The 27,566-nt window shown below is 38.8% G+C and overlaps 1 protein-coding gene across 3 annotated transcripts in view; it reads right to left on the bottom strand.

Annotated features, from left to right (window-relative positions):
• LOC306807959 (uncharacterized protein) overlaps positions 1 to 27,566 on the bottom strand; it is a 355,816-nt gene that overhangs the window by 13,334 nt on the left and 314,916 nt on the right. For all 3 annotated transcript variants that reach the window (XR_013775864.1, XM_079318029.1, XM_079318030.1), the window contains one exon: positions 15,570 to 15,682. Coding sequence is in view for 2 of the 3 variants with exons in the window: in XM_079318029.1 (XP_079174155.1) it covers positions 15,570 to 15,682 (113 nt within the window). In the remaining variant the exon portion in view is untranslated. The remainder of the gene's footprint in view (positions 1 to 15,569; positions 15,683 to 27,566) is intronic.

The raw sequence follows: 27,566 nt of genomic DNA on the forward strand, positions 1-27,566 counted from the left end.
AGAAATGCCAGTACATGCAATTTTAATTGCAAAAAGTCCTTTTCTCCTTTAATTCTATTATTTCTGTTTTGCTCACTTGCCAACTGTCTTGGCACTGCTGACTGTTTCACAACACCCAACTTCTAACTGAGAGGGCAGGAAGCACAGCCTTTCCTAAGCATTTGGTACAGCTCCAAATCCTGCCATTCTCCCTTTTTACTAAATTCTTGTTCTCACACAATTCCCATTAACTGATGTGAGAATTTTGACTGCACAAACACGGAGCCGGGTTGTTCAGTCCCAGCCCAGCATCTGTAAAGTGCAGAGCTCCAGCTCTCATCAATAGTTCTGTGTAAGTGAGCAGGAACCTCTGCACCTGAGCACAGCCTGCAGGATCAGCCTGCAGCACTTCAATCACTGCCTCCCTCCAGAAAGAAAATTTTCCATCCTTTGACCTGACTTGTTCGATTATGCACACCTATGGAGAGGAAATAGGAGAGACATTGCAAATACAAAATCTATTTCTGCTTCTCAAAAAGAAATCATCATATTTCTCCATTGGGGTGATAAGATCTATGGACAATAAAATGTTGTTGGCTTGACTTCTTATGCCTCCCTCAAGTTACAGAAAAATTCTTGTGTTGCATTCTCACCTGGCAGAGCCAGCACATCCAAAAAAGAATTCAGCCTATTCTTTTTCAAGTTCCATCATGATAATTCTTTTTACAACAGGTTTTCTTCTTCCTTACAAGGCAAATGCAATAATCCCTTTCTCTAATAAGGCTCCATCACTTTTCTGCAGTTTCAGAGGAAGTGAAACCTGGCTCCTGTTGCCTGTCTCAAAAACCAAATCAATCATGTGCACATTTTAAAATTAGTTTTGAAGAAATGCCCCAGGGCAAAAGCAGAAAGAATGTAAAATACCATAAAATAAATATTTTAAAAGCTAAATAAGACAAATGGATTTTTCATTTTGACCTAAAAATAGAAAGCATTTTGAAGTTGCAAGACGTAAAAAGAATCACATTTCACAGCTGTGGAGACCAATGAATAAATGGGTAGGGTCCATTAGGTACTGTCCATACATGTGGATGAGCTGAAAGCCTTTTAGAAGCTGAAAAATGTCTCTTGTTTAAGTCTTCAAAAGGCAGAACCAAGAGATGCAAACCCTTGTAAGCTGGGATCAAACTTTAAAGTCAAATCTTTTATTATAGCATGTCAATTAGGTACTTTTCAAACCAGGCTAATACAATAGAAAAAAATTTTCATCTGTGAAGCTATTTTCAGGACCTGATAAGGCTCTGCTCAAAGGTAACATCAAAGGCTGGATGTTGGAATATTCACAAATAAAAGAAACCCAGACACAATCAAATCAAGATTAAAGTTTCAGCAACTACTTTGAAAAAAAGTCGTCTGCTTTACAAAAACTGAAATACAGCACTGTTGTTTAAAAAAAAAAAAGAAAAAAAAAGATAATTTCCACAGCCACTGCATAATTCTCATCCTCTCCCCACTGTCCCTGAAGAATCAATTCTTATCCCATAGTCTTTCTCAGGATGGGGTTGTGTCTTCCTTTTCAAGATGTTTAGATTTATTTTCCCCCAAATTATGTTAAACTTCTGGTCTCCTGGCTATGTTGCTGAAAGTGTCTATATTAGCCAGTAAAAACAGTAAAATAAAACCAGGATGAATATCCCAGGTAGTGCAGATACGTCCTGGATTACAAAGTTACATTTAAAATTTACTGTAATCCTCTCTGGAGCTGTGTGAGCAGTGTGGAGCAGGGATCAGTAACATTCTTAAAACACAGTTTGTTTAGCAATAGCACACAAGCACTTAGGGAGAAATACCAAACACAACAAGGAGTTTATAATAATGGCTGCCTTTTCCTGGGCTCATTTAAACCACCCAAGAGGCAAACCCCATCAAAATGAATAGTCTTGAGGTTATTCTTTACTGTTTTGCAACTGTAAAGATGCAGTTATTTTGAACCATTCATTTTGTTGTTGCTTGCTTTTTTTCTGAAAGGAAAGCATAGCTTCTAGCAGATTTACTGCACACAAATGTATGGGGTTTAAGACATTTTTTTAAACAATTTCTATTTGCTATAGCATTATTTAATGTATTTCCATTTCTACTGGATAAGGAGCCTGTTCCTTTCTTTTCAGACATCAAAGGTGCTGTCTGTTCAGCCTGTGCCTCCTGGTTCCTGCTTTTGCCTCTGGCTTAGTCCTGTGATTCCTGTGTCCAACAGTATTTCAGCCCTCAGAGCTGTTAAATCTCTACAGAAAGTGCCAGGTCCCAGAGCTGGCCCTCTCATACAAATCACAAACTGTGCTGAACAGCTTCATTCTTTCTGTGATATCTCTGCCACAATTTTCACTGCCATCCAAAATATGTTAACAAAATTCTTCACCAGAGAATTTCAACTGTGCAACTCCTAAAAAGGATATGTCAATATTACAAAATTTCCTTTCTTCCTGAATCTGAAAAAGGCAACAAATTTTTGAACTTCCCATGAATTAAAGAAATTTATGAGAATGCTTTTGAGAAATGTCAAATTACTTGTAGAAACAGTTCATCTCAATGAAATGAATGTTGTTTTTAAAGCTAAATTTTTCTATTATGATTCCAATTACTGATAAAGCAAATAGATTACTCTGAAATGCTCCAATAAACTTAAATCCAATAAAATTTTGCAGTGATAAAATGCTGCATCACAATTTTCCTTTTTTTTCACCCAGCTTTAATCTTGATCAGGTGCAGTACTGTGCTAGAATTGAGAGATATCTGATGGATGTTCTCAATTATATCCAATACCTGTGGCTACTACAGGCCATACTGGCAGTCAGGAATAATCAGAATTTAAAGATGCCTGGATGCAGGAAAGAAATGCATTACACCTTCTGAAGCACTTACAGGATGGATGATTCTTCTTGTACTCCCTTATTGCAGGGACCCTTAAGCCTCTGCTTAAATGGGAGTCATGCAAAGCCACCTTTATTTTGGATATTGCAAATAAAAGCTCTCTATATGGACATGAATAGACTAAATATTGCAGTACCTTAGATTTTATGACTTGGCAAGAAGCTAAGTAGAGTGGAAAGCTGTAAAAATAAAAACTTTCAGCTCCACTAAGCTGAAAACTGGTATCTAAGATATCAGAAATAAAGTTGCTGGTTCACATAACTAAAAAACTCACCCTCCCAAAGGGTTCTTTCACCTCTCCCCATCCTGACTTGACTGAAGCTGATATGATGCCAAGAAAAGTGACTGCTAGGGATGTGTGTTATCAGTCTGCTGAAGTGACTTAGCTCTACGTCTTTTAATCAAACCTCAATTTTTTCAATCTCTAATTTCTTCCAGAAAAGACTCTGAACAGCAGATCACGGCCTCAGGCCCACTGAAAGTAGGATAGAAATGATGACTGTAGGAAAAGCACTTTTGTAGGGTTGCAATTGCTCTCATCATGAGAGACATGCCTGCTTGCAGTGGTAGAAGGGTTCCTGAATATTCAGGCACTCTTCTGGCTGAAGGTTAGACCTGGTCAAGAATATTTGCTGGGTTATATTTTCACTAGAACAATTTCTGAAGTTTGGTGTGGAATGTGTGCCCTGGAAAAAATAGCAGGAGAGACCCAAGTAGTAAAAACCTGTGTGGCTGAGGCACTTAGATGAGACCCAGACCACACCTCTGCTTTGGATTATGTAGAGTAGGGATAATATTCCAGGTAAATGCCCTAATCAGCCACGTGGGACAGTTACCAACCTTTCACTTTATAAATATTTATTGGTTCAGAGAAAGAAGGATGGACACAATAGGTGGTGGTTAGAGCAGAAGTAAGTCTGGGAATCAAATAAAACTCTCTCAGTATTTTTTTTCTCCATTCAGAGCTAAATGTGAACTGTGATCACCACAGCCAAAGAATGACCTGAACTGGAGCAAAACTAAAACCTGTCTAGGTTTAACAGTGCAGATATACAGAATGGACATAACACCTGGTCTTGGTTGAGTCCCATGTGCTCTGCAGCACAGAAACAGCCAGTTTCTGACAGAGAACTTGGGATGTGAGGAGTTGTAGCACTGGGGTACACTTTCCTTTGCTACTCTACCTGCTAACCAAGTGGAATTTAATAAATATAAATAACTAGACTAACAAGTTCTGAAAGTATCCTATGTGGAAACTGGATTTAAAAGAAGAAGAAAAGAGATTTGACTACTGAGTAATGCAAGTTCCATATACTCTAAAAAGTTTTACCTAAAGAGAGAGTAAAAATATTTCAAGGCCATTTTTTGGTTATCAGAAAATTAGAAAATGTGAGGCCACCTACAGAAAACCTATAACAGCAGTTATCAGAACAGTTTATTGTGCACAACAATTTTAAATGAGTCTCTAAGATTATTTAAGCCATAAAGGAGAGTTTCTAACATCAGATAGTTGACAGCAGTAGAAGTAATAAAAAGCAGAGTAAGAAGATCATTGCTGATATAAAAAAGGGTACTTTTCAAGACTGATTCTATAGCTTTTTGAGTCTCTTTTTTTAATAAACATTTAAGATAGGCTAACTCCAGTTATATAATGAATATATCCTTCCAATTGAAAAGTCAATATTTAACAGCCATTATGTTCTGCTTTTTAGGACATGCTCCATTCAGATAATAGTGTTTTAAATCAAATTAACCCCAGAAATATATGGAAGAAACACTGAATATGTGTCATGAATCACAAGCACATATTTTACAACACTAGAGTTATAACAACACTCATGTCTGCAGACTTATGATCAGCATGTTTTCTCACTGGGTCTATCTTAAAAAGAGTGACATAGGTTCCTTTGCAATAACCCAGAAAAACTTTTTTTTTTCCTATCTAGAAAACATTTTGAAGACTAATTTAATAGTTCCAAGCTACCTAATGCCTTGTTGGTATGACAGGGTTTGCATTTGTTAGTTGATAATAATTCAGCAACTGTTTAATCTCACATTTCTCCCATCATCCCTTCTCAAATTATGGACAACAGAGGCTCCATATTTTTATTTTGTAAATTTTACCCCCTAATTGAAATTAACTATGATTTGAGTGATGATTATGAGGTCTCTAACAATACCATAGAGTCTCATTCTGCTGTTGCCCATGTGTAGCTTTTACACTGGGTTTAGACCAACAGGACAAAACATTTTATTGCTGAGACAATGAAAGCATGCTAATTGAGATCTGTAACATCATATTGAGGAAGAAAATATTCTTATTCCTATTTACACATGAGCAAACAGACATGGACAGAAAAAGACAATCCTTGAGTTGGTCTCAGTTTTGTTCAAGCTGTTTAAAAATCAAAAAAGTTATCATTAAGTTCTTCCAGAAAACATATTTGGTATGGATACTTATTACTAATTTTATGCAATTATCCTGCAACTCCCACTTTGCTTGTTGATATGCTGTATTAAAGCACAGACATATTTGATCAGCATATACTCATGCCAAATGTTTCCGGGATTTTTTTCTCTAAAGAAAATTTTATCTTTAAAATCACTAGAAGACCCTTTTCCCTCTGTATATAAATGTTCTTTTTAATGGAAGCATGGAGAGCTTTGACCTCACTGGAGAGGGGAGGGAAGAGACAAGGCAGTGGTAAGGCACACAAGTGAAGTTTTAGTCAATGCTTTCGAGGATAACAGCACAATACTGTGTCTAAAATAAGAGTCAGAAATATATCCAGTTTGGTGGGCTGACCTTGGCTCTATGCCAGGTTCCCACCAAGACACTCTATCATTCCCCTCCTCAGCAGGACTGGGGGGAGAAAATAATATGGAAAAAAAAAAAAACCCTTGTGAGTCAAGATAAAGGCAGTTTAATAAAGCAAAAGCAAAGGTCGTGTGTGGAAGCAAATGAAAACAAAAGATTTATTCTCTACTTCCCACCAACAGGCAATGTCCAGCCACTTCCTGGGAAGCAGGGCTTCAGTATGTGTTAAATCTAAGTGATCATGAAAAGACTACAGAAATTAGAGGGTGTAAAAGAATATGAGGACATCTATCTGTAAGTATCCATCAAATAATTGTGCAAAGCATCAATTATTTTTCCAGATTGTGAAGCCTGCAAAGTGTATTTATGTATTTTCTGCATGCCAGTGACACCACAAATGATGTATATGAATAATGTTGCTATGGTGTTTTGACCACAAATGGCATTCAGCAGTTGCAGTAATAATTTCTCAGAGAAATTGCATGAGCTAAATATTAATAGAAGACAGAAAATCAAAATTTGATAAACCAGTCCAAATCCCAAGTGAGGAGGAAAAGACCACAGATGCCTGAATCATGAAAAAAGGAGTTTGGTAAATGGGAAAACAGATACATCAGGCAGAGTGATTGTTTGGCTGCCCACCACCAGCTACTGTGAGCTGGTGCAAAATGAGACAATCCATAAAACTCGACCCAGCCTGCACCAGATTTACACAATTGAACTCTCACGAATTCAGGACAATCAAACAAAGTAACCAGGCACATGTGCACACACCTTACCACGTGTGTGAGTCTTTGACCCAACAATTCCTGTTTTCCTGTATGTTTGTATCAGTGAGAGCTGATTCCATCGAGCCAGAGCACTGCAGGTGTGGGATGTGATTCCATCACCTGGAGACAATCCCCACCTGATGTACAATCACCAGCTGATGTACAGGGCTCCCTCTGTACTTGCCCCAGTAAATCTGTTCTGCCCATGACATTGCCAGACAATGGATGCATTCTGGGCACTTTCCACTGCAGCTGAGCCTCCAAAATCCTGCAGACAGCCAGATAACCTTTAAAGTAGCACTATCCACTCCAGACCCCCAGTGCCAAGCTGAACTTACTTATGACATAGGGATAAATTAAACTCACTAGATTTAGAGAATTACTTCTGAGCTTTTCCAATGAGCAATCAGATGTGGGAACTAAGACTTACTGATAAAATCAAATATATGAAGTGGCTGCAAAAGCTATTTCACTACCACCTTCTCAACTGCCAGTGAAATAAAAGGAATGGTATAGATTGCATTAAGAATCACTGTGTTTAACCAGACTAGCCAAGATTTCTTAATTCCAAAAGTAATTGCAGATATGTTGTAGCAAGCTGGGAACTGACCTTGAGTGCAAGGAATATTCAGCAGAGGTTGACAGCCTCAGGAATGGATACAGTGTACTGAAAACAAGGCAAATCACCCAAAGACAGCAAAGCAGTCTAACCTTTTTTTATTTACAGAAACATAAATAAGTAAATCTTAACTTTGTGGGGGAGGGAGTAAAAAAACAATAAATATCAATATAAGCACTGTGTGCTTGACAGTGTATTGAACCAAATGAATTAAGGGAAAGGAAATTTGAGCAGGAATCCCATACTGCTGAGGGAAGGAGGAGACACAGAGGAGACAACCAGAGGGGAGAAAGAAGGGCTTGAGAGGGGCTTTGGCTGGCTCTGAGAGCTCTTCGTGCAGGATCATTGATTTAAACATACCCCTGAGCCCTGGGCAGCTGGCAAATACCAGAGGTCAAGCAATGAAAGGAAGAGAAATCTTCAGTTTCACAATGAGGAAACAAATATGAAGGAAAAAGGAATAGTATATTACAGTCATGAAGATTAAGGAACCTCCTTAATTCTAATGTATGGCCTGTTCTGCAGAAAGTAAAATTAACATAATGTGATCGACTGAGGAGATTCAACAAATCATTAAACCTTCGTAAGAGTGGATGTTTCAAAGTATCAGAATAAATTTCAGAATCACCCATAATGAAAAGCATTAATGATCAAAGAATCAAACCAAGAATCAGCTTAGGCCATTCAATAACAAATCAGAGCCAATAGTTGCTTGTGATGAAAACCCAAAGGGCATGAGCTGAAAATGATGCTAAAGGAATAAAAGTCTAAAATCAAAAGGGTGAAAAAAGCAGTAGCCAAAGCAGCTCAGACAAACAGGAGGAGCATTAAATTTGAGCAGACAGATCTCCAGGAGAGCATACATCACGAGGAGTGTCTCTTTCAGCTGGAACATACAGTGCTAATTTCTTTGTACTTGGAACGGGGATAGAAAATTCAATTAAATTGGCTGAAAATTGGATGTGGCTTTAGTAGTGCTTCCAGGATGCTCCTGTTATTTCATGTACTTCAGTGACAACATTGCAGGTGTCAGACACAGGGGAATGCTCCAAAGAAATTACTTTTCGGTTTGAATAAGGGTAAAAAAACAATCCTGAAGATTAGGTTATCCTCTTTATCACTGAGATTTTATTAAAATACAGCTTGTCCTGGACCCATGGCCACTTCCAACAGCAGAGGGCTCTGGGTGGCAGCCCCAGTCTGGCTGGGACTGGTGCCCTTGAGCAGCAGCAACCTGCACTGTTGGTGCACCCCAAAATAAGCTAATAATCACAAATATCACTGAGATGGATGAAGCATTGCACAGATCTGACATTTTTCACACTCCACTGAAAATCCCCTCCTGTGTGATTAAGGATAAAATCTGCCATCTTGCTCCTAGAAGGAATATCAGTCCACTGTGCTCTACCCACACCATGGGAGAATCCCCTTCCAACAGGTGCAGTTACATTTCCACATCCAAGGAACTGCATTTGCCTCAGCTGCTGCACTAAGAATGCAGATCCATAAGACTGTTTCAAAAATGCATAAATTTTGAAAAAGAAAAGGTAAATATTTTGGTTAAGGAATTTTCCAAAACTTTAAATTTCTTTAGTTTTGAGATACTTAGAGATAAAGAAGGAGCCCTTAAAAGACTAAAGTAAGATTTTTTCTTTAATCAACACAAAAATTAAAGCCAATAGCAGCAACTTCTGGAGGATTATTATGCTGGATAATTTGGCTCATGAGTATTTGGCTGATTTAGGTTCATACTACAAAGAAATGTGTTCATAGTTGATATAGTGAGTCTGCAGGTATCTTAACCAGGGCTCTCAGTGACTGCAGAGTTTTTGATTAACAATACTGGCAGATTTGGATAAATAATTGGACAGTTTTGCCCATGTTTGAGTAGGTACATTTGAAACTGCTTATAAAAGTAGTAAAAATATCTCTCATAAATATTGTTTCCATTTTTAGCTTGATCTACTGTGGAAAAATAGATTATTTTAAAACAATTCAACCCCATATAATTGAGTCCACAGAAAAATAGAGAACTGTATGGGAGAAGAGAAAGACTATAGACCTGTTTAGAAGCAGCATTTCAAAGCCATTTTTAAATTATATTTTTTGTAGTAAGTGTTGGTATTTGGTAACAAAGCCTTGCTCCATGTGATAAAAGGTTCCCTAAGAGTACTTTAATTGAAACTTTTTATCTGAATGTTGCCTGAACCTTTGCTAAATGCTACTTTCTTGCTTCAATTCAAATTTTCTTAATCTTCATTTTCACGTTGAATATTGGTACACTGTCTGCCTCATTATGCTAAAGAAAGATGAAGTGAGCTATTAACATTCTGAACAGCCTACGAGATGTTATGATATAGAATGTCATTCATTTTTATGAGTTGGCTGTCAGTGTGTGCTGCAATAAAGTTATAATTTCTCACTGACAATATGTGATGTCTGGAGTCGCTGCACAATCCTTATTAAAATTTCAATAATTGTAAATCAAAGGAAAGCAAATACGACTTTTATGAAATGGTCCCTTCTGAAAGTCAAGGGGTACAAAGTGGTGGAATACAAACCCAGAAGATTATTCCAGTGCTGTTCCAAGCCATCACCGCCATCCTACAGTTTTCCTCCTCTTGCACAAAGGCAGGGTGTGCTGCACACAACAAAACACAACTCAGCAGAGGGGGCACATGCTGGATTAGAGTGATGCTGCTTGTTGCTGCTCTTAATTGACTCTACCTTTATGTGGCTCTGAGTGCCATCATGTTTATTGGAACAATTTATTATTATAGCTCTTCATCAGGAAAGTCAGGTGTCTTTGGAAGCAGTTACAAGTTATAATTGCCTGACAGTGAGGAAAGCCAGAAGAGATTTATGTGCATACATGGGTGAGCAAAGGTTTCAGAGCCTGTTTTCTTGTAACTTTAAACAGTTGTGGAAAATACCAGGGATAGATTTATGGTATGGTCTTTAAAATGCTTAAGCTGTCTAGGACAGTACCCAGGAAAATGAATCCTGAATTCAAAATAAATGCTTTCTATATATAAATATATTGCTGTGTAATGACTACATCTTTATTTCTACTGCTGTTAATATTGTTTCAAATCAGAAATGTAAGAAGTTTCTAACACTGTTCAAAACCTGCCAATCTTTTATTTTGAGTTTGACATAAACTGGAGGATCAGAAGTTAAAATTGTAAAAAATGCCCTCAGAATAATAGTTTTTTTGAATGACTAAATACAGACCAAAGTATTCCAGTCACTAAACCAATGAGGTCTTAACGTTGTTGGGCACTTGGAACTACTCTGGCACTTCTCCCTGTTATTTTCAGTTCCATTCTAAGTCATTATTACTTGCAAATCAGTACATGACATATTGAATAAATGCATTCCTTTGATGTATGTAATCACTGTACATGGGATAGATAATTATATGGGCAGGTTTTGGAATTGTCTTCAGCAGTTTTTAAGTACTGAGAATCAGTCAGGTTCCTGGGGCTAGATACAGTTATGATACAAAGGTTAGTGCCTAGGAAAGTTTGCACAGTGATTGTGCCAATAGGCAAAAACATACTTAGATACTCCAATACATAACATCACTCTATTTCTATTGCTTAGACTATTTTTCATTATTCAAAAGTCAAGTCAAACATGTTATTTTAATGATTACATCTGGCATGTTTAGTAAATTTTAATTAATAACTTCATTTCTACCTCCACTCCTCGTCTAAACTGACTGACTCTGCTAAAATTTACAGCATAACATCAGCACTCACACATCACATATGATGGATATCCTTCAGGGTCAGATTTCCAGTGTAGCAACATCTCAGATGCCCCTCCTCAACACAGAGCAGCCAGCAAGTGTTCATGCACAAACAAAAGGAAAGCTCTGCTTAAACATGAAGCTCAGTCTTTGTTCCAACACAGAAATACCTGTGTGAAGTTCAAGCCATGGTATTTGAAAAGGTGTCTCTTCATGTCAGTAGCATACAAACACACCAAATCATGAATGCCAGTCCTCCCAAACCTGATTTATCACCACAAGTGTCTTCCCTTTGCTACAAATGTTTTATAGCTAGTAGCCCAAGACAAAAAACAGCTGCCCATATCCATCAGAAAGCTCTATGCTGGAAAAAAAAAAAATTGATCCACTGAGCCATGGGAAATAACCTCTAAAACATTTACTTACTGTTATGCCTCCTCATAGACCCAGGCTAGCACATGTGGGAACACAGCAAGACAAAGTGAGAAAGGGGGATACAGAATGATAGAGTGGGACCAGACTTTCACCTAAAGGGATGAGGTACATGACTCAGGATGACTCAGTACCAGTGAGAAATATTCTATTTTAAAGAGGTCAGCAGAAGACAACTGGTCTAATGAAAGATAAGGCAACTCCAGCTGCAGAAATACTTCAGCTGATACACTAAAGCTTGCAGATGTTTTTAGAAGGACCAGTTTCAGTGGCAGCCAAAGGATCAAACACCCACCTAGAACAGCTGGGAAGCTAAACATATGCTCTGATGTTGTCTGATCTATCTGGTGAATCATCATGGGAAGCAATAGGCCTGAAAGCCCACTCTAATTACCAGTGATGCAGGGAATGAACAGACAAGCTCTAATGCAGAATGATGCACTGGTGATTGTGCAGACTGATATCTTGATATCTAGCTACACAGAGATTGCATAACCTGTCCAAAACATCTGATAGAAAATAGCAAATAGTCTCATGATTTCTGTTTATGCTGCTTCTTGAAAAATGTTTTCAGACAATGCTGTAGAAACTTTATTGCTTTCGTAGTACTGTTTGCCACAACACATTTCAAACAGATTTGCTTACTTACTGTGCAAAGATACCAGTAATAACAATTTTTAAACCATTAAAAATATCTGAAATATTTTTCTGTTTATTAGCATGTAATTATTTTAGGGTCTGACATTTTGTGAATAGCCAAGATTAGAAACACAGGCTTCTCCATGGCACATATTTCAAAATATGTAACTGGAAATCCTGTAATTCCAGCTGTGTTATGGAATATAGGAAGAGTGTCAAATCCAGCTGTTAGTCAGGATATTCAATTTACTCTCTGTCACACTTCTGGAAAAGGGAAAGATGTGTCTGTCTTAGATGTGAGGCATGCATAATTTGATGGGGAAATTATGTATTTTCATGTCATGGTAGGTACTGTTTCATGATTAGATCATTTGTATGGAAGTCTGAAACATTAGCCATGGAAGCAGCTAAGTCAGAGGGTTTAAGGGGAAAGATTTTTTTCCAGATCTCTATACATTATGTCATGGCTATTTGAATTAAGGCAATTATATCTGAGAAACATATATGTATAATACATCTATGCATTAATTTATTAATTTAACCAAAATACTTCCTGTCTGCCTTCAAAATCAATCACAACCTAACAGCAGAATTCATTTGGTGTAGGATGACTTATTTAACAGCAAAGTTACTGGGGGATAATGCAGACACTTTACATTCACTTTGGTAAAAGCTATCAGTTTGTACAGGTGCACAAAGCTGCACACACCTGAACAGAAAGGAAATTTTTGCTTTGTAATTCTGCAGTTCTCTGTCCCTCCCCTGTGCCTCTCTGCTCCCTGCACAAACTGTCTGCCAGCCAAAGCTTAGACAGATCTGAGTGATCTCCTCAGCAAACAGTACAGGACCAGCAGGTGACACCAAGAACATGACACTGTGTAATTTTTCTTTGTTCCTCAACCTATTTTGTCATAATTTATTTGCATGTCAATCTGTAAACGTTTGTATATAAAGGTTTAACTTTTAAACAAAGCATGTGATGATGAGAATAAAAGCAGATCTAATATATTGGACTTACAGGGATATGTACATTTTGTGACTGCTCAGTGCAGTAATAAAAGAGTATTTTCCAAGATATATCAGCATTTTCAGTTTTGTCTCTTAACAGAGCACACTCTATCTTTGTGTGGTCCTTAGCATTTAAACTATTCTAAAGAAATTGCATAAACAGCAAGACTGAAGTACTTAGTATTCTTCCATTTAGCAGCAAGTTATGAAGTTTCATTAAAAAAGGCTAATTCTACCAATTAGCTCATCCTGCTCAAATACACATATACTGTTGGGAAATATAAAAATGGTTTATTAAATCAAAAGATATGACGGCACTTCAACTAGCACATGGGCATTAGAGATCAAGTATTCCCTATAGATTAATCCCCATGGCTTCACAGGCTGATTTGGCTTGCCAGTATTACATTAGTAAACCATCTAATCCAATTTAGAGCAGACAGGAATGTTCCATCCATTATGGCATTTCTAGTGTCATTAGAAGCAGACTGATTGAATAAGCATTCTAAATCAGCCTGAAGCATGCAAGTAAATCACTGTGACTTGTACTGCAAAATCTTTCTTTTTTAAAAATAAAAATTAAGGGAAAAGAAAGAAAGTAAAAGCTCCATGCAATAAGATGGAAACTCTCTGTGTGATTGTGATTTCTGAACTCACATGGACAGCAAAATTTCTTTGTATTTCAGTATGTAAGATTCTTTCTCTGTAAGGTAGCAGTGCAGAACACAGTGGATTTGCAGATGTGAGAAGCTCCTTATTTGAGCCAAGCTTGTCTTCAAGGAAAGCAGAACATCTTCCCCTCCCTCTCCCCAGTAAACAATAATAAACAAAATAGGCTGAATGAGGGCAGAGCAGGATGCTACTCTCACAAATAAAATCTGCTGTGTAAAATTGGAGTAACCATAGTAATAAAATCTATCAATCAAATATATTAGAGATTGCAACAGAAATAATGAAAAGAGAGTCCAAATTTTGTATTCACCCAAAATGAAAAACGCTCAAGCAATTACAAAAATAGTAGTTTCATTCCAAACAGGCACACCTGAAAGAAAAAAGAATTCTTCAATAAAGAAGTAAATATATGAATAAAATGTTGGTGGCAGCTCTTTGTGATGACACAGCTCTCAGAAAGATTTCAGCAAAGGACTAGGCTGCAGCTCTGAAAAGCTGGGAATCAAATGGAATAAAATCATCAAAATGGCACGTAACCTTTGCTGCCCTCTGAGACCCCTCACGTTGCACCAGCAGGGCCACACAGGTCTCAGCTGCACTATTTAAGCAATCAGCCATGAAAAGGAAACACTGCACCAGTGCACAAGGCTCAGTGTGGCTGCTCCTCCTGGGTGGGAGAAGGTGCTCATGGACACAAAGGATTCACTTTGTTTAATGGCAAAGCTGCTCTGCTGCCAGTCCAACAGCTCCAGTCTTGTTCTGACTCTGTAATAACTGAGGTGGAGAGAATTTTATTCAGAATCCTACCCAAATTTAACTTCAAAAATGAAATATTTTCATATCACTACTCTGAAAATCTGTCTTAAATCCATCTGAGAGAAATGAAAAGGAAGAAATCCTATCAAAGCCCACCATTCATTCTCAAACAATATGACAAACTTGCACAAGACTCTTGCACAAAGCTGAAACTTTTCTATGTTTTCCTTTTGATCCCAACAAGCTTGTTTATGGCAAATTCTTCTTATCAGGACATGGAAAACCACAATGAGCTGGAGTCTGGGAAATCTGTTCTATCCTTTGCTTAAACTGGCTATAGTGGTTCCAAATATTATTATTGTTATTAATAGCACAAACCCAGACTGCAACAGTAAATCACATTCCTCCTCGAGCAGATTATTTGTTAAATGTTTATCATCAATGTAAATGACAAACGTACCTGATTAGCAAAATCCAAAAGCTTGTTCTGAGGTAAAAAGGACTCAGCCTTGCAATTTTTCTAATGAACTTCCCTTCTGGTCCATAGTAGAACACATCAGGATCTACCAAATCAAATTTCTGAATGCAAGTTCAAATGTTTGTGGAGCTAATGAAGGAGCACTAGATTAAATTATGGACACATGCTGCTTCTCCATGAAACAGCAGGTTGAAGAATTACACTTTGCTCTTCCATTCCCTTTTGCAAGGCATAGAATATTTGACTTGAATTTTCCCTGGTTTGGCTCTGCTGGGTTGGAAGGACATTCAGTGAGGACACTGAAGAGAAGGATGCAATCCTGTCTTGTTCTCTGCTGAAGAGGCAGGTACAGACTCCCTGTTCCCCTGTCCACAAGAGATGGTCTCACCTGTGCTCCTCTTTGTGCTCCTTTGCCACAGAGCTGGTTTCCCTGACACACTGTGAATGGGGAGTTTTCTCATTAGTGCTAGGCCCTAATTAGCTGCCAGCATGGAGGAGGATAGGGAATGGGGGAGAGAGGTGATTGTGATGGACAATCCTGCCACACTCACCTTCCCCAGAGCTGGGACCTGCTGAACGATCAACTTGACAGCTCCAGTAAATGCCAGAGGGTTGAGTGGGTGAGCCCAGATCCAAAAGTTCAGCCCTTCATCATTAAACTGATGGGGAACAGCCTGTGCTTTGGACACATGGAAACTCCATTTCTGAGTGCTTACCCACCAGATGAGTTCTCTCTGCCAGGTCCATCCTGCTGTCAGTGAGGTTCACAGGAGTGTCCTGGCCCTTGGCATCTTCAAAATCCAGTTGCAAAGAGGCACAAGGTGAGTACCTGCCAAAGAAAAGGCACAAATCCACTGATCAGCTTTGTGAAGAAGAAAAGTTATTTCTGACACAGAAGCAAGTAACTCTTAGCCAACTTTATACAGTGGCCACAGTACCAGCAAAAAAGAAAAGTGAGAGATAAAATTAAATTTTCTTCTGATACAACTACAACTATGCAGAATAGATAATAACAGGAAAGTATTTCACCTTATATCTACTGTACCAAGGAAATTCCCACTCACTGGCAGATTTTATACACAGCAGGTTGAAAGGAAAACTAAATGTTACCATGACTGAGCTTGCATTTACTGATATCTCAAAAGGCATTTGCTTCCCAAAGGAGAGCATTAAACAAAGAGGCAAAGGTTATGTTCCTACACACATCCTAAGTGCTGAATCTTAGTTGTGATGGAGAATATTTTTGCTTACTACAGATGCAGCATTTCTAATGAGTCAAGGTGCAGCAGTGGAGTGTTTCAGCTGTTTGTCTATATTTTTGCTATCTCCTGAATATTGAAGCTAGTGGCTGTCCTGAAAAGACTAAGCTACATATGTGCAAGGGGAGCACAGACAGACACTTTTTGATCAGCAAGGCAATTTCCTGGAGCAATGTGCTGATCAACACACTGAGCTGAAACATCTGCAGGATAAAGGATTGTGTCTGAAAACCCTGTGTTTGATGCCCATAATTGTGACAAAGTCATTGCATATTCTGCTCAATGCTTTTTCTGTTTCAGCACTTTCTCACTGTACAAAGAAGCTCCAGCAGCCTCTTAAATGTGGTTGGTAACTCAAAGTACATTTGGGAAATAAGCCAGAGAGAAAGGCTTTTTCTTTTGTATGTTTTGCTGCTTTTCTATGAAGTGACAGAAAAGATACACATTTGCCATGTTTGCAGGGTTTCCCCTAACAAAAAAAAAAAAAAAAAAAAAAAGGAAAGAATTGAAATAACAGTTTTTTTAGTATTAGTAATGTTTACTTTAGGGAGGCTTAAAGCTGCTTAAAATCTGTCATGTTACTATCTAGGTAGGCAGGTTTTAAACCGTGTGCTATTAACTTTTTAAACTGCAGCAATGTAAAAGTCTATTGTATCTCAAGACTGAGTTTGCAGAGCTGTCAAAGATGCTTTTCCTCTGTGCTAAACATGATTTGGAAAACGTTGCAAGCCAAAGCATTTGCTGTTATTCACAAAGCACTGTTTGCCAGAGACCACACAGGAGAGTCAGGCCCAGGGGCAGTTAACCCTGGCAGCAGAATTCCCCAATCATGGCCACGAAGGGAATTCCCTGGAGACAGGAAAGTGAGGTGCAAGACACTAAGGGAGGGAATAGGGTTTGGAAAATAGAAAATTGTTTCTGCAGCCCTGCTTTTCTCTGTATCAATTGCATGGTATGAGAAAGAGTCACCCAAGCCCACCTGCAATAAACTGCTCTGCTGAGAAGCATCACTGCTGTGCAGCTTTTGGTACCTTTTGGTGCCTGCTCTCAGCAGGGTGAGTGCTCTGCTCACATACACCATGTTATTCACCTCTGGTTCCTCTGGGCCTAATCTTATCAAAGGTGTCTGTGCCCAGATCTCACCTAAGGGTGAAGGGCACCTTTGGGCAGAGCCCAGGTGTGGGTTCTGACAGTGCTTCCTTTAGCAATGAGTTTGATCTTCCTCAGCTTGAAAAGTGCAGGGGAAACAGTCCCACTCTTCCTAGAATAATGCTTTGCATGAGGATTGGGGGCTGCCACAGCAATATCAGAGCTCACCAATGGATCTCACCAGAGCTTGTCAGGGTGTTATCAGTGTGTGCTCATGTGTTCTGCTCACATCTTCCTTTTGGAAACCTTGTGTGTCTTCCCAGACTGGCTGCAGGGGGAAGCAAGAGCTCAGCTCAACCCAAATGGGCAGATTGCCTCTCAAAAGGGGCCAGGGCTCCCCAGCACTGAAGAGGCTGAGCAGGGCTTTTTTTTTTTTTTTTTTTTTTTTTGTGATTCACTCACTTGTTTTTCCATGTCCTAGCACAGAACTCTTTTTGATGGATTTAAAACACTTCCAAAAAGAGTGAGCTAAGTTTCCAGGCACTGTAACCTGCCAGGCATTTTCCCTGGCAGCACAGTCCCTCTCAGCTCTGCAGACAATGTACAGCATCCAGGATGGTTTTCCATTGCTGTTGCAAACTGGGTCACAACACATTTAGGTTTGGAAGACATGGTGAGTAAAAGGCCTTGATTTTTCATCCTGCTTGCATCTCTCAGATGCCAGAGAAGAGTCTGTTTCTCCTCTGAACATAAGGGCAGATGGTTGCCAGTACTCTCAGAAAATGCAGAATAAAAGCCACTTATGCACACAGGTGAAAATACCTGCCAAAGGACTACAGAAAGCTTAGCCTTCAGCAGTTTGCAAGATTTCATTTTGAAAATAGCAATTTACAGCACTTGTGAGACCCAAACAATCTCTAAACCCTTAATTACAGTGATCATGTAAGCTTTGGTTTATTGGTAATTTTTTTTTAATAGTAGAACATAGTTAGTGACGCAGCTAGAACCACACCACAAAAAAAAAAAAAAAAAAAAAAAAAAAAGAAAAAAAAAAAAAAAGAAAAAAAAAAGAAAAACAGAATAAAATTTTAAAATCTGATCCAGAGCCTCTGGAAATTATTAGAAAGCATTCCACTGACTGCAGCACACTTTCCTATCAGAAAATGTTGCCCAGAACATACTTTATAGATAATTAGAAAGCTCTGAATCACAGTCTTGTAATACAGAGTTTTAAAAGTATTTTGTTATGGCTAAAAATATGCTGCTACAAACCTATTGATCTTTTTATCTTTCTGATCAAGAGGTACCAGTGGGAGGAAAAAACAGCAAGGGATGCTCTGTCAGTGAAAGGGAGACCCCAGCTCCCTTATGGAAGGCCACACTTACTAATCCTGTTTGTCTCGCTTGCAAAAGAATTCTTCAAAGTTAAAGCACCCTAAGGATTTATCCAGCACTTTTCAGCCTTCAACTGGATTTAGCAAGGGAAGCAGTTCCAAAGCCTGTAGATTAGTACTGCACAATCAGGCAGTGTAAACAGCACAAGGCTCAGCTTGATGCTTCAGGCAGTGACACTTGACAGGGTTCTGGAGACAAAGGTGCCATTGCACTTGCAAACCAAAGATGACACTTTGGTGAATTGCTTGGGAGGGTTTTCTGCTTTGCCTCTTGTCAGATGGCTCCTGCTGCACGTGTTCCTCACAATGGTGTTAACAGGATTGGCAATGCTCACCAGGCTCCTCACACCTTGCATAATGGCTTGGTGAAGAGTCAGCTTTTAAAAGTTTGTCAAGGAAACGTGCATGTGTACAGCTTGGGGGCATATTTATCATAAAAATAGATTGGTAAATGCTGCTACCAGCAAGGGCAGCAGTGGGATTTGTGAGTGCCAGAGATTTTCTCTTAGCAGGAGAAGCTGAAAAAGCTCCTGAAGGCCACCCAGCCAATGATACCATTGTGGTCTCTGTTAAATCTTGTGTTCTCATGCCTTGGGCAGAGTAACTGAAATCACAGTAGAATGGAATAATATGCAATTTTTTTTTTTTTTTTTCTTAGACTTTCAAATTTGGAAAACAAGAGTATCATAATTAATCAAAGAGGGTGGGGGAGAAGCACTGATGAAAAAAGTTGACTATTTTCTTCAGTTTGATTTTTTTTCTTGCATTTTCCTACATTCATGGAAAGAAGTTCAACCATCTCTGCTTGTTACCAGACAAGAACACTAAAACCCTGCAGCTAACTGAGCCAAGTGGACCTTCAGCTATGGCAGTAACAGTTTGCCTTCAGTGAATACAAACTCAAAGAACACCAGGGGAGAAGAAATGAACCCCTCAATAATACAAGAACACTAATGTCTATTTCAGTAAATATTTCTTTAAGGAAGCAAGGAATCCTCTGTTTCCAGTGGTGCACTGAAGGGTGATAATGCTGAGTATTCCAAATATTATTTACCACATTCATGGCACTGGGGCCAAACTGTGCATGAGTCTGTGGGGCTGAGTTCAGCCCTGTTGTTCAGCACATACAACAGTGATAAAAAGGTTCATTCCTCACAGTGTGGTGTTTACATCTACCCAGTCACCTTCCCATTTATGCTTCTAAACATTAACAGGCTGCTAATGGGAATTGTACATATTTTGTCTTGGCTTTTCTACAGCTCTTGAGGTCAAAAATTCATCTTTCATCTGAAAGAATCATTACAGTGAAAATACTGTCGCTTGAAAGATGGAAATGATCCTACTCCAGTATTATAACACTGTAGCTTAACTACAATAGTTCACTGATTAGCAATCAGTTTCTTTTTTACAGGACATTTTTATGAGTCTATAAGCACACTTGACCTGTGGTTTAAGCTGATAGTTTACAGGAACAATGATGTGGAAGAAGCCAAGCTGCTGAAGGTGGGGAGGTTTCTGGTGCCTTGAGGAATCCTTCACCTGTTCCAACAGCAAAAATTGGTAAAATTTCCAGTTATGTGAAAAGAACTGGGCTTTGTGGGCTACTCCATTTTTGGGAAGACTGTTAGTTGAAAACATGCTGAAATATGAAGTTACTTCTACCCTTGGGTACCTTATAAATAAAGTAGTTTGAGATTATGAAGTCAGGCTGACAGAAATACCAGTATGAGTGAAGTATTTTTCTTTGGCTATACCTCTGCAATCAGCTCAATGCCAGCAGAAGTGCAGGAGTATAATGTGAATTTTCATAGTCACACAGACCTTGGAGTGTTTGAACAAAAGCAGCCTTTGATACCTTAGCAATACCTGTTACTATTTGCTCACAGTGTCACTGTGAGTCTTTGAAGAACTGAGCTGACTGGCCTTAGTTGGAGATTCACAGTTGCAACCACATTAGAAATAAATAAGATAAAAATATGCCATCAGCTTATTTTTAAAACAATCAGGTGCATTTTATGTATTATCCTGAGTGGAAGGCATGAGAGAATATCACTTTTGCCAGCAATTTCAAATAAAGGCTCCAGTTTTGGGTAATATTATAAACTTACAGTGAACTAGGACGATGTAATAATATGGCATGTCAAATTTATTTCTAGCTGTAGGCAAAGAAAAACAAAGAAACAAGGATGGTTTCAACATGGTATTACAGCACAATAAAAATTTGCTCATTAAGTTTCATAAAATCCATTACAAAGTTTAATGCAAGTGTTTACATCACTAATACAGACTGAAGCCTATGCCATGAGGCTTTCAGCTGGAAATTGCTTCACTTCACAAATTTTCATCTAAAGCCCTTTAAACAATTATGTCAAAATAAAGGCACTAAATACAAGCACTCACAACATTTTCCCAGCATCCTCAGCATATCCTTATTATTGCTGGTATGGTTTGTAAAACATCAAAATCAGATTGTCACACAGAGATTAAGGCTGGGATTTTCAACAGGAGCTGAGGGAGTTAGGCACTCAGCTCCTGGTGAATTTCAATGAGTCAGGAACATACATTTCCCTTAGGCTCCTTTGAAAAATCTCAGCATAAATATTAATAACTAACTTTTAAAAAGCCTTTGGTCATTGATTTCAATTATCTCAAATATGCCAATGGCTATGTCTTTTTCCCCACAAAGATATTCTTCCATGTGCAAGTTTTTGGGGATGCTCTTATATGCACAGTATCACAAATAGGATCATACAAGTTTTTCCTGCTATGGAGGCCCAGCAGAGTTTAAATGTGATAATTATTGCTGAGATCTTTTGTGGCACCTTTTGCATGTGCTTGAGATGCTATGTACTAACAGCAGCCTCTGATCACATCTTCTAGTCTGATTGATATTACTCAGAGAAAAAAAAAAAAAACAACAGGAAAGAAAACTCAGAACAAGAAGAAAGTATAGATATTCTGTTCACTCCATAAAGACATTTATCTTGCAAAAAGTCAAATGCTGACACTTGACAAAAGTATTTAAGTAAGCTCCAGTTTCACTCTAATTATGTACAAGAACTACATTTTTTATACCTTTCATTTTTAATTCCAATATTGCTGCTAAGCCTTAACAAGTTGGAATGTGTGTGACTTCACACAGCACTTGATGCACAGTTATGGATTTTTATTAGAAGCCACCTCAGGGGCTGTGCCCAGGCAGGACCTGACAAGGAGCTCTGCACAGGTGTGCAGTGCTACATCCAGGCTGTCATGCAGTTATCAAAAGTCAAATATAATAAAAACTAAACTTTTATGGATATTATGCAAGCACAAATTATGTGTCCACTCTGCCTTTTAGGAGAGAAGGAACTTACTCTGAGTGAATTTAGCCTCAATACAGAATTAATGCCAGGTGAAATGCAACAGCTTTGCAAATCTGATGCTGATGTAGCCTGTTCCACCATCATCTCCTTTGTTATCCATCCCCCCTCTTTCTTTCTCAGGGCATGGCTTTCTGCAAGGCATTGATACCACTGAGAGTGCTCAGATTTATAACTGTGGGATGATGAAACCACATGCAAATATCAGCTCCCCTGGCTGAGCCCTCTAGCCTCAGGTTTCACCCTTTGCAGGGTGAAGGATCAGGATCTGATCTTTGATAAAAGAAATGTTCATCCTGGTTTCTGCTGAATTATGTTCTTGTTTGCTATTATTCTTACTGTCACCCCACCAATCTATAAATTTTGAGATGTAATTCTGTTTATCCCAATATTTCTTCCTTTTGGTTGACCTTGTGGGTTGCAGTCACAGCTTGAAGCTTTCACATGTGTCTTGTTAAACATGAAACTGTTTATCTACCCCACATCCTGGAGAATCCTGCAATCCTGATGCTTTACAAATTGATTTATGGCTATATGTTTGCTTGATTAATCTTGCAAACAGAAATCTGGTACCTGTAAGAGCCTCAGCTTATGTTCTATTATGAAAACATTAACATGGAATCACATATATGTGTCCTTAATTATGCTTTATATTTTCCCTGGATGTTACTGGCAGGAGATCCATGACTGCTGCACATGCAGAACCAACACTGCAGTGAAAAGCCAGCTCAGACTCATGATAACTCTGCATATCCCCATTAATTCCAAAGAATTGTGTCTGCTCACACTGGGGCCTAATTCTGTATTCTGGAAACTACACAAAAATCAAATACTTGCTTTGATATTTGATTCTTCCATAGGTTCTGTTTTTATCCTGTTTAAACTTGTGCCTGTGACAATATCAAAATGTAATATAACATAAAGTGTAGCATTATGGAGGATTGTGCAGTGAAAAGTGAGAAAAGCTGATCAAACACATTTTAGGTTAATAACAGAATCAATAGATGATTTCACATTCTGTCAGCTCCAAAATTGAACAAGCTGTTCTCTGTCCCCAACATCTTTAAAACACATTTCAAGGGAAATGGTGTAAATATTGAAGAACACCTTGCCTGGACATGAGACAGCAATCTGCCACAACATTCACAATTTCCACAGAGAGAAAGATAATAAACTTCTCAGCTTTCCACTAGCACAGGACAGGACAGAAAATAAACAGCTTATAATGCAACAAGAATTATTTAGAGCCCACAGGCAAACCCTTCCCAGCTACCAGGACACTGAAAGAACTACTTAGGAGTGTTGCAGAGTTTTTAAGAGCAGATAAGGCAAAAGATCTGTCAGAATCACTTTAATTTTTACTTCTGTAAACCTGCACAGGGGTTTGGTTAGGATGCCTCTCCATGTCCCAGTAGCCATGATTCTGTGATCAATAAACACACCACAAGCTAATGAGGTGTGCTACAGGAGGAAACCACAATAATGCAACACAACTGCATTAAAAATCCTGCTTTTATACTGAGGCACGTGGGAGTCCCTCAAAGAAAACAGAATGGCCAGAGCTGCATTGCCTGTAGGAGCAGAGCAGCCCTTCAGGGAAGGTTTGTCCCCAGTGTGTCCCCAGGCTGAGCTCCCTGGGGCTGGGACACCTCCTGCCTGCAGCTCTGGGAGTGCTCAGAGTGAAACTCCTGCTGCAGAGTCCTCAGAACCTCCCAGTGCTGCTGCAGCAAAACTGTGCAAGGGAATTATTCAGGGACCTGCAGACAGGGCTGGACCTCCTGAGCCAACAGGGTGAGTCCACCACGAGTAGAAGTCAGGTGTCTTAAATGCCAAAGAAAAGAAATATCTCAGAGAAAAAGGAGGACTTATAAGGTTAGAGAATATTTAGATAACTAAGGTGGTTCAAACAGTCTAGACTTGATAATCATAAAATATGCAGAGAACAAGCTGAACAAATCTCAGAATTGGTAATGGGAACTTGGAGAGAGAAGGGTTTACTAGAATTGTAAATCCAGTCCTAATGGATGAAAAGAGTAGCTAGACAATTTTATTGGATAGATAGACAGCTTAACTCCAGCTCCCTGGGGAAAAAAAACCAAAAACCAAAAAACAACAACAACAAAAGTAATGTATAAAATTATTTGTAAGCACCTGAAATATAACAATAAGGTAGGTAACAGATGATTTAGATTTTGCAAGAATAAATTGTTTAAAAAAATTGTCTATTTCCTTCAATGACAGGAAGAAGGGAAGAAGTTAAGCTCTATCCTTGGTCTGGGTCTATTCAAGGTTTTTTCAGGGAGAAATGCTTTCTGATACAGATGATACCTAAGCAGGAAGGCCTGCAGGCATGCTAGAGAGCAGGAAAGGAAATCAAAATTATTTTGCCTAACTGAAGCACTGGTGTGGAAAAAAAAAAAAGATAAAACTAATTAAGAGCAAAGATTAGGAGTTGTTTTTGCTTATGCAGAAATAGAGGGAGAAATGCAGGTCTGGGGAGAGCAAAATAATGAGATATCAGATTAAAAAATGAGCATGAGTGAACTGCATCATGAAGCAAAAAAATAAAAAGCAACTTCTACCTGGATTATACCAGAAACCCACACAGGGAACAAAACCTGCAACAGGGAGTTTGGGAGGGCAAAGCCACAGCCAGAAATGATGAGGGGAGAGGGTGTTTGACACAGAGAACAGCCTGGAAGAACACAGGTGGCAGCTGCCAGGAAGAAGACAAACCAAAGTTTGGGTCCAGATAAAGAGGATGTGTAATTCTGGGTAATTATATACAGAAGATTTTATTTTTCTTGGTATGAAAGATAATAAAGCTTGGAAAAAGCTTGTCTGGGGGGAACCACAAGGGCCTTACTTTTGGAAATCCAGAGCATGAAGTTAGATAGATAAACATCTGCCAGGACTGGCAGAAGTATCCTGCACATCCTGCTTTGGAGCACAAAGATGAACTAAAAGATGAATTGAAATTATTTTTCTGTAATTGAAGAAACTCTGTTGATGAGTACAAAATTTCCTAAACCTCTAAACCATTTTTTTACTGTAGTTCCACATTTTTGCATAGCCTCCTTTTCTTCCTTTACAGTTTAAATATACTTCAAATCTAGAGGAAAAAGTATATATTTCTTCCTTCTGAATGAGCTGTGAGCTCCACTATCTAAATCTGACAGAATTTTTGTGATTGTATTAACATAAAACATTTCAAGCTGTTCACAGATTGAATTTAATCCTCCTTTCAATAATCCAAGTTTAAATCCTCATTTCAATTATCTACATTTTGTAGAATCCCTCAAATCATTCAGCAGTAAAGCATTGCGTGTGTTATAATTTAAAAGCCAAAAGTTATGAATGGAAGCAGATTATATCTTATTAAAATGTTAATTCCAAGTCCTTTGAGATAATTGTGACTAAAAGCATTGCTTAATGTGTCAGAAATAAACACTGTCAAAAATAATTGAACAAAGAGAAGCATATGGTCATCAGTCACTTCAGAAGAACAAGAGGGAGGCAGAATGATAGGAGGGATTTCCACAAGTGTGGGTACAGGGCAAGACCTAATGTAAGTTCCAATAGGAAATCCTTTTACATCCTTCTTTATATGCATACTTTTAAAACTCCTGGCTTAATTTTCCTTCTGTATTGAACAACAAAACACGAATAATGCTGAGTGATGTGGAAATGCTATTTCTGAGTTGCTGTAGTGATTGTACAGCTGGCACAGCAAAGGAAGAATCCAGAGCTGGAATAACCCCCAAGCAACTGCTTGTCCAGCTCTGCTCAGAGCAGATGATAACTAGAAAAGAACATTTGGTGAAGGATTTGAGCCTGTAAGGATTATCTCCTTACAAGTAAACTTGTAAAAGAGCTCAAATTTATTCTCAGTGGTATTCTAGTCAGACAAAATAAGAAAGAAAACTACGCTGAGATATGAAAGAGATAAGATGTATTTCTCTGAAGTTATTCTTCAACATCTACATCCAGACTTACTGGAGCTATTTCCATTCAACATGGCATCAACTCTCCTTATTCTCCTGAGCAGATGCACTGCCATCAATTACATTACTCGTGTGAGTAAGCAGAGGAGAAGCTGACCTTTAGAGAGATAACAATAGATACTTCCCAATTAATGTGAAAGTAGGAGTATATAAATCAATCCTAAAAAGCACTTTAGATAATATAATGTTAACTCTTCACTATACAAATCAAATCAAATGGCATTCTTTACAGAGGGGTCTGAGGTACTGCACCATTAGTGATCAAAAATCTGGTCACCCCCTCCTGGGATTCGTTCAGCTGTCTGTCTTCTATCAACAAACAAGTCAATGAGTCAATAGCTAAAGCAAAATGCAAGGGTGAAAATACATTATTGTGATGCATGCCAGCATGTGAGCAGGAGCACTGAAAAGTCAACCAGAATACAAAACCCTCTCTCCTCCAGTATTAAAGTTCACTATTTAGAAATCCACACAGTACTATTCCTCCTCAACCCTTGTTTTATTTTAGCATATATTTCTCCTCAAAATCTACAGTTATAAAAACAGACACACACACACTGTTGTGTCTTTTCCCACTAGAAAGATAACCTTCAGAATGTAAATCAATGCACTCTTGCCCTGGTAATCCAGTCTTGCAGAAAGCTGTCTCCAGCTAAACAATATCAGCAGAAAAAGGCACAGAAGCATTCACTCTTCAGCACTGTATTCACCCCAGTGAAGTGTATATTTCAAATCCAAGCTGCAATAATTTTAAATGCTGCTGCTCAGGGTCGTGGTTCAGCCCCACACTGCAATAAGTATCACACAGCCACTGTCTGCATGGGGTGGGGGAAAGAATTAGAGGAGTTAAAAAAAGAACTCATGGGCTCTGTATCAAACTGTGAGAAATGATTAATAATTGAAAAAAAGCAAAATACAATAATCCTAACAATACTAATAAATAATCCTAAAATAACGACAACAATAACAATAACTGTAATGAACAGAGAGAAAAATAAACCCCAAGAAAAACAAGTGATGGACAATAATTGCTCTCCACCCCTTGGCCAATGCCCATCCCATTGCCAAGCAGCCATCAGCTGCTCCTGGCCAGCTCCTCCCAGCTTTTATTCCCAGCATGGAACACCCCCTTGGCAGTGTGGGTCAGCTGTCCTGGCTCTGGTCCCTCCCCTTTTATTGCAGAGCTCTACATGGGCAGAGCACGAGACACCAGAACACCAGGGCTCAGAGCAAACACTGCCCAGCATCAGCAAAACATCACCAACATCACCCCCAAACTGCATCCCAAACACAGCACTGTGCCAGCTGCTGAGGACAGAATGAACCCTCTGCCTGCTGAAACCAGGACACTCAGTCTAAGACACATCCCACAGTCTGTTTCAGCTCCCATGTAAATTGGGAACATGTCAGTGAAGCTGTACCATTGTGCCAGTCCTAAATACCCAGCCTTTAAGTAAAGCATTAAAACATATGGGTATTTTTGCCTCCAGAGTTCTTCCTCATCCCCCATTGCAGAGCACTAGGGCCAGTGGCACTGTCCACACAGAGATTTGGAAGCACTGCACATTGGTCAAATGTGTGTGATGGAACAGATTATAGCAGAGC

Source organism: Erithacus rubecula, assembly GCF_903797595.1.
Source record: "Erithacus rubecula genome assembly, chromosome: 14".
Classification (NCBI taxonomy): domain Eukaryota; kingdom Metazoa; phylum Chordata; class Aves; order Passeriformes; family Muscicapidae; genus Erithacus; species Erithacus rubecula.